Source organism: Orycteropus afer, unplaced genomic scaffold, assembly GCF_000298275.1.
Source record: "Orycteropus afer afer isolate SDZICR_OR568_19922 unplaced genomic scaffold, OryAfe1.0 scaffold00368, whole genome shotgun sequence".
Classification (NCBI taxonomy): Eukaryota; Metazoa; Chordata; class Mammalia; order Tubulidentata; family Orycteropodidae; genus Orycteropus; species Orycteropus afer.
Genome location: NW_006921955.1, coordinates 1,925,668 through 1,934,104, shown reverse-complemented (window position 1 = coordinate 1,934,104; position 8,437 = coordinate 1,925,668). Strand labels below are relative to the sequence as shown.

General features: G+C 44.6%; 1 protein-coding gene across 1 annotated transcript in view; it reads left to right on the top strand.

Annotated features, from left to right (window-relative positions):
• The first annotated feature begins 6,062 nt into the window (after positions 1 to 6,062).
• The window catches only part of IPPK (inositol-pentakisphosphate 2-kinase), a 105,156-nt gene continuing 102,781 nt past the window's right edge, over positions 6,063 to 8,437 (top strand). The window contains exon 1 of the mRNA XM_007953012.2: positions 6,063 to 6,143. Coding sequence (XP_007951203.1) covers positions 6,063 to 6,143 — 81 coding nt within the window. The remainder of the gene's footprint in view (positions 6,144 to 8,437) is intronic.

The window sequence follows — 8,437 nt, the reverse complement described above, 5'->3', positions numbered from 1 at the left end:
TATAAAGAAAACAAAAATCCTCACAACTGGACCTATAAGCAGCATTACGATAAATGGAGAAAAGATTGAAATTGTCAAAGACCTCACATTGCTTGGTTCTACAATTGACGCCAGTGGAAGCAGCAGTCAGGACATCAGACGATATATAGCAGTGGGCAATTTGGCTGCAACGTACCTCTTTCAAGTGCTGAAGAGCAAAGATGTCTCCTTGAGGACTAAGGTGCACCTGACACAAGCCATGGTATTTTCAATCAACTGATATGCACATGAGAGCTGGACAGTGAATAAGGAAGACCAAACATGAGTTGATGCTTTTGAGCTGTGGTGTTGGTGAAAAATGCTGTATGTACCATGGACTGTTAAAAAACTAACAGGTCTGTCCTGGAGGAAGTGCAGCCAGAATGCTCCTTGGAGGCGAGAATGGCCAGACTTCTCACATGCTTCAGTCATGTTGTCAGAAGGGACCATTCCCTAGGGAAGGATGCCATGCTTGGTAAGGTAGAGGGTCAACAAAAGAGGGGAAGGCCCTCAACAAGGTGGATTGACACGGTGGCAGCAGTGATGGACTCAAGTGTAGCAAGAATCATGGAGCTGGCTCAGGACCAGGTGGTGTTTTGTTCTGCTGTGTATAGGGTTGCTATGAGTCGGAGATGATTTGACGGCACTTAACAACAACAACAAAAATCTTGCACAGACATCAGTGATACAAAATACCTGCAATCCTTTCAGAAACAATAAAAGATGGACAATAGAAGACAGAAACAATAGAAGACAGAGTAATCCCTCACAGACACCCAGACACTATGAGAGAGAGATCCAATAGATCTACCATCTCAGGACCATAGTAGTGGGGGACATCAGACTCAATTGGTACAACAAAATACATAAAAGCCTTGTTCCACTTCCTACATTGGTGAGTAGTGACTGGGGTCTTAAAAGCTTTCAAGCGGCCATCTAAGATGCAGCTAATGGTCTCCTAGCGTTGGAAGCAAAGAAGAATGCTAAAAAAACAAGGACATTTGAAATCAGCCCTAGGACACGATGGCCCTCGAGACCAGAAGAACTAGATGGTGGCTGGCTACCAATGCCAACCACTCAGGAAAGGATCAAATCTGGATATCCTGGATAAAGTGGGAGGGAAAACGTGGGAAAAAATCCAAAAACTCAATAATGACCAGAATTACTGCTCAGATGGAGTATGATAAGACCCCTGATACTATGGCCCTGGAATACATTCTGCACCTGGAATAAAACTCACTCCCAGGGGCTGGCTCTCAGTCCAATAGTTAAGATGTACATGCAGACCTCTCAATCCAGGATAACGCTGTATGGTAATACATCCCTTAGAGCAACAGACCTTGGGGCACCAGAGGGGCAACATTCACATGGAAGAAATGCAGGACAAACAGGAGCACATAACTATGAGGGGTATGGAGGAAGGGTTACTGGGAAGGGAGGGGAGGAGATTGGGTTAGGGTTGGGCATGGTAAATGAGCAGTGAAACTCAATGCACATGTAACACTGAATGTAAAACAAGCTCTTAAAATTTAAAAAATGCTAAAAGAAAAAAAAAGACTGAAGCAGAATTGATGCATTTTAATTATGTTGTTAGTGAAGACTGGGCAATCTCCTTCCATAGTGATACCGCCTTGGAAACCCAAGGAGGGGTCTCTATGAGTCAGCACATAACAACAACAACAACAACAACAACATGGATTGCCAGAAGAATGAACAAATTTGTCTTGGAAAAAGTACAGCCAGAATGTTCCTTAGAAGCATGGATGGTGAGATTTCATCTCATGGAATTTGAATATGTGATCAAGAGGGACTAGTCCCTGGAGAAGAACATCATGTTTGGTAAAGTTGAGGGTCAGTAAAAAAAGGGGAAGACTCTCAACCAGATGGACTAACACAGTAGCTCCAACGATGGGCTCGAACATAGCAACAGTTGTGAGGATGGCACGGGACTGGGCAATGTTTCTTCTATTACAGGCGTTGTTGCTATTGTTTTCATGTGCTGTCAAGTCGTCTCTGACTCATAGCGACCCCATGCACAGCAGAATGAAACACTACCTGATCCCATGCCAGCTCCATGTTTCGTAATATACTTGAGACTATCGTCGCAGCCACCATGTCAATCTATCTCGTTGAAGGCCTTCCCCTCTTTCGTAGATGCTCCACCTTACAAAGAATGACATCTTTCTCCAGGGAATGGTACCTTCTGACAACATTAGCAAAGTAGGTGAGACAAAGTCTGGCATTCTCCCTTCCCAGGAGCATTTTGGCAGCACTTCCTCTATGACAGATTTGTTAGTTCTTTTAGCAGACCACGGTACTTTCTGTATTCTTTGCCAGCACCACAACTCTAAAGCATCAAATTCCAACTCTTCTTTGGTCTTCCTTATTCATTGTCTAGCTCTCACATGCATATGAGGCTATTGAAAATATGGCTTGTGTCAGGCACACCTTAGTCCTCAAGGCGACATCTTTGCTTCTCAGCACTTGAAAGAGATCCTTTGCAGCCAACTTGCCCAGTCTAATGTCCTGACTGCTGCTTCCGTTGTCATCGATTGAAGAACCAAGCAATGTGAAGTTTTTCATAACCTCAATCTTTTCTCCATTTATCATGATGCTGCTTATAGCTCCAATTGTGAGGATTATTTTTTTTCTTTATATTGAGATGTAATTCATACTTCAGAGTGTATTCTTCAATCTCCATCAGAAAGTGCCTCAAGTCATCCTCACTTTCAGCAAGCAAAGTTGTGTCGTCAGCATATTGCAGGTTGGTAATTCTTCATATAGTCCAGCTTCTTGGATTATTTGCTCAGCATATAAATTGAGTAGGTATGGGGAAAGGATACAACCCTGACACACACCCTTTTTGATTTTAAACCATGTAGTGTTCCCTTGTTCTATTTGAACGACAGCCTCCTGGTCAATGTACAGGTTCCTCATGAGTACAATTACGTGTTCTGTAATTCCCATTCCTCTCAATGTTATCTACAATTTGTTATGATTCACACAATCCAATGCCTTTTCATAATAAATAAAACACAAGTAAACATCTTTCTGGAATTCTTTGCCTTAAGCCGAGATCCATCTGACACCAGCTATGATGATATCTCTTGTTCCACGTCCTCTACTGAATCCAGCTTGCATCTCTGGAAGTTCTTTGTCAATATACTGCTGCAACCATTTTTGAAGTATCTTCAGTAAGATCTTACTTGCGTGTGATATTAAGGATATTGTTCTATAATTTCCACATTCTTTGGGTTCACCTTTCTTTGGAATGGATACAAATATGGATCTCTTCCAGTCAGTTGGCCAGGTAGCTGTCTTCCAAATCTCTTGGCATATCCGAGTGAGTGCCTCCAGTGGGGCATCCATTTGTTGTAATATCTCAATGGGTATTCTGTCAATTCCTGGAGCCTGTTCTTCACCAGTTCCTTCATTGCAGCTTTGACTTCCTCCTTCAGTATCACTGGTTCTTGATCATATGCCACCTCCTGAAATGGATAAAGATCTACCAGTTTTTTTTGGTACAGAGACTCTGCATATTCCTTCCAGTTATAGGTAGTGTCCCTTTAAGTCAGAATCAACTTGACAGCACTTAACATCTTTATAAATCATAACATTTAACATTTGAGGGTGAACATCTGTGAATGAGAACATCAGCAACATTTTTTTTGTAATACATAATATGGTAAGTTGTACTAAAAATAAACCAAGAAACAAAAAATAGACACTAGGTTTTAAGTGTGTTTCCTTATGACTTGAATACATGTTCATTGTAACTTGAATACATGGTAATTTGGAGACTACCTACAATTACCTCCAGGAAGTTGGTGGTTTCTGCCCTATGCCTGATCACCATTAAGCAGCAGAGACAGGATTCAAACCTTGTGTGCAAGGTGTATCCTTAAAGGTCAATGAAGCCCACTCTAGGGGCAAAAGCACACACTCTATAGTCCTATAGAAGTTTGAATCCTGGCTCTGCTACTTAGGAACCCATTCACTCCTCCTCTTAGCCATTTTCCTCACTTTTATTTATTTATAACTTTTTCCCTCTCTTTTTATGTATTCAGTTTTTAAAACTCTTTACTGTGATTTGGAATGAAGTTTACAGAGCAAATTCATTTGCCATTCAACAGTTCATGCACTTTTTGTTTTGTGATACTGATTGCAATTCCCAAAATTCAACAGCTTTCTTCCCACTTCCTCCCTGAGGTTACCTTTTCCCGTGTCCTTTTTTTTTCTATGCATTCCTTTCTTCTAAGCTTTATCCCTTCTGATTTCCCATAGTTCTAAGGAGTGCACCTCCTTCGTGCAAGTTTTCACCTCATAGGTCTGTCTATTGTTTAGTTGAAGGTTAAGCCACAGGAGTGAGTTTAATTCCAGGCCTGAAGGGCAACTAGGGCCATAGTCTCAGGGGTTTCACCAGTCTTTCTCAGACTGGTCTTTTTTTTTTTTTAATGATTTTGAGTTGAGTTTTGTTCCAGATTTTTCTCCTGCTCTATCCAGGATGTCCAATTTTGATCCCTGTCTGAGTGATTGGCAGTGGTAGCTGGGCACCATCTAGTTCTTCTGGTTTCAAATGCTGAGGTTCTCATGGTCCACTACTAGTTCCTTGTACTAATTGTTTCAGTGCATCTTTGACTTTCTTCACTCGTCTTTGGTCTGGACAAGGAGACCAAAAGTCATATCTTAGATGGCCACTTACAAGCTTTTATGACCCTAGTTGTTACTCACCAAAGTAACAACTTTTGTGTAGTATGTTATGCAATTTGAGCTTGATGTCTCCCATGACCATATTCCCAAGCCTCCAGGTCCAGCAACTCATTCACCACCCTTGAGGTGTGTGGTTATGGCTAAGAAGTTATCATAATCTTGCACCATTAACTCTTTTATATATGTGGACGTTTTTATAGTAAATATAAATATGCATATTGAAATATCATCAAATCTATATATGGTCATGGGCATATTCCCTTTTGCCTACCCATACTTGATCATCATGCCTGTCTACCTATGTATCCACCTGTAGATTGTTATTACTGATAATGCAGTATTTTGTATGCAATAGTATTTACCTTTGTTGTCTGTACTTCTTGTGCACCTCTCTGTGTCTTCCTTTTCCTTAGTGATTGTGCTGGTCATTGTTTTTGATATATTGCCTTTTCCTTCACCAAAATCAACTTGTCTCTTACCTAGATAGCAATTTTCCCTCCCTTCCTCTTTCATCTCTAGTAAGCAACATAGTTTCTTTCCATGTGTAAACTTTTCCTTGACTTTTTGTAATAGTGGACTCATACAGTATCTGTCCGTAATTGACTCACTTCATTCAGCATCATATCCTCCAAGTTTATTCACATCTTCATTATTCTTTGGTGTTGTGTGTATGTGCCATTGTTATCCATTCATCCACTGGAATTTCTTCATTTTTAAAATGTGAATGACAGTATTTTCTCTCTCTCTCTCAACATAGGATCACAGAGAGGATTCTGCATCAGGCGATGTACTTAGCAAGGAGCCTGAAAACGGTGATATTAAAAATATTAATATTCCTATGAGATGAGGTATATCCCTATTCTAGCCTAAGCTCAGAGATGTCAAGTGCCTTTCTAGAGTCACACGATTGAGCAGTCACGAGTGTGCAACGACCTACGGGCCAGCGTGTACACCCCCATGCAGTCACTTCCCATAGCCTCCGCCACCTCCTCCCGCCTTCCTCACACTCGGCGCTTAGGCCGGAAGCGTATTCGCGCTCCGGAAATGACTCACTATGCCAGAATCCAAGACGGCTAGCAGCCCTTTCACTGCAGTTTTCAATGGAGGAGAAGTGGGCACGAACCCGGAAGTTAACCGCTTAGCCTTAGCCGACCCTCGGAGGCGTGGCTTCCGGCATCGGGAGGCTGCCAGTCGAGTCCGTCTGGTCAAGTGGAGGCGGCATCTGACAGGCGTTACTCCCCTGACCACGACCGCTGCTACCGGGTGACACAGGCTGGCCACAAGCTCGTGCCCCAGGGTCCTGAGCCCGCTAGGCGCCAGGGCCGCGCCGGGGGATGGACGAGGGGAAGATGAACGAGAATGAATGGAGGTACCACGGCGAAGGCAATAAGAGTCTGGTAGTGGCCCACGCGCAGGTGAGGCTGCGAACGGTCAAGTCGGCTCTGAGGGGCACCTTACCCCGAGGCTCCGGGTCCGCGGGGGCTCCCTGCTGGCCGACCGGTTTCTTGTCTCCCTAGTCCCTCTCCTGCGCCAGTCCCCCGCTCCTCTAGTACCCTCATCCCGGGTCGGTTTCACGTTCCCTCAGCACCCCACCCCCACCCCCAGCTGGTCGGGTTCCGCGTCCCTCCAGCATCATACCCCCTATCCCCAGCCCGCTTCAGTCCCTCGTTCTTTGTAATCCACCCTTCCCCCGGATCAATTCTGCGTTCCCCCAGTATCATCTCCTCCCATGTCTGTTCTGCGTCCCCGCCCCCTCGACTCTAGGGTCGGTTCCACGTCCTCTCCGCTTCACTTCCCAGTCGTGTGGTCCCACAGCACCCTCACCCCAAGTCTCCAGCCCTGTCGGTGCAGCGCGCGGCCTCACGCGGTGTCATCTCGCTCCTGGCCAGCCAGACTGCGGAGCTGCAGTGGGGAGAGGCCAGGCTGGGATAGAGGGCTGGGACAGATAGTGGCTGAAGAAGCCATATGCTCGGGATGCTGTTTCTTCCCCAGCGCGGAAGGAGATCAGGTTGGTGAGACCCTTAGAATTGCTGATTTTTCTGTTGCTTAATAATGTAATTATTAAGCAATTAATAATTGGTAAAGAGCTTCAGAAACTGACTAATTTTAAGTAATGAGGACTCCTAAGGAGGTGAATTGAGGAAAAGAAGCTTATGGGTTTGTGTGAGGACCCAGATATTTTTGACATCACTTAATTCTGATACAACCATGCAGAAATGTGGCAGACTGAGGCAGGCGGGGATGGGTGCCATGTAGGGGTTAAGAGCCAGCAATTCAGAGGTAAGTAAATCTATCTGGTAGTTTCTTCTGTTCTGTACGATACCAATGAGTTGGAATTGACTGGACAGCAATGGGTATTGTATGTAGAACTGGGCAGAGGAGTTCTTGGGTGGTGCAAATGGTTAAGCTGCCCCACTATTAACTGAAAGTTTGGTGTCTGGAACCCCACCCCCACCCCCACCACCACCCCCCCGAGAGGTTCCTTGGAAGACAGGCCTGAAGATCTGCTTCTGGAAGATCACAGCCTTAAAAACCGTATGGAGCATTTCTACTCTGCACACATCAGGTCACCATGAATTGGAATAGACTGGAAGGCAATTAACAACAAAGCTGGGCAGAATCCTACTTCTACCACTGTCTGGCTGAGGATCAATTTCTGTATTCTTAAGAGTAGGACTAGGCGCTCTGGTGGCATAGTGCCTGAAGCATTTGACTGCTAACCAGAAGGCTGGTGGTTTGAACCCACCAGCCACTCCTCGGAAGGAAGATTTGGAAATCTACTTCCGTAGTGATACTGCCTCGGAAACCCAAGGAGGGGTCGCTATGAGTTGGATCCGACTCGACGGCAGGGCGAGGACTAGTGTTGGAACCCTCTTGGTGGGATGGCTGGAAAGATTAGTTGAACATGGAGCTGACAAGTTAAGGCTCAGTAAATGATAACTATTACGGCCCTTGGATCAATGAAGACAGCAGAGCTTGGAGAAGTTAACAGCCCTGACCCAGTCAAAGAGTTTGTAAGAGATGGTGCAGGTACTGGAGTCACACTTTCCCCCTGGCCCTGCCTGGCTTCTGTTGTAACTGTGATGGTAGTTTTAGGTGGGCCACAATGTTAGCTGCTATTATTCAGGCAGCCCCTTGTGTTGTGCCTTTGCCATTTGGTATGGTTAAAGCATTTGGCTGCTAACCAAAAGGTCGGCAGTTTGAACATTCCAGCCGCTCATCAGGAAAAAGTCTGCTTCTGTGAAGATTTATAGCCGTGGAAACCCTATGGGGCAGTTCTACTCTGCTCTGTAGGGTTGCTATGAGTCAGAATTGACTTGATGGCAGTGGGTTTGGTTTGGGTTTAGCACAGTTGGGAAACTAAAGACTGAAACTACATGCTTTGCTCGAGATCTTTAGTTGAATTACTAAAGAACATGAGTTAACTCAAAGCTGTCCTTTGCTGTGTCCTATTGTTTTTCAGGGTTGAATAAAGTGAGGGGCATTCTAGTATGAGTCCCTTTTGTGAACTGATTTGTGAATTCTTTCATAAAACAAACACTCATCTTCAAATTTCTTAATAAAATTGGATAGGATATCTCTGTATTTTTTTGTAAAACTAAACCAAAAATCAAGGAGCTCTGGTAGCATAGTGGCTAAAGCACTTGACTGCTAACCAGAGGGCTGGCGGTTCAAACCCACCAGCCACTCCTCAGAAGGAAGGTTGGGC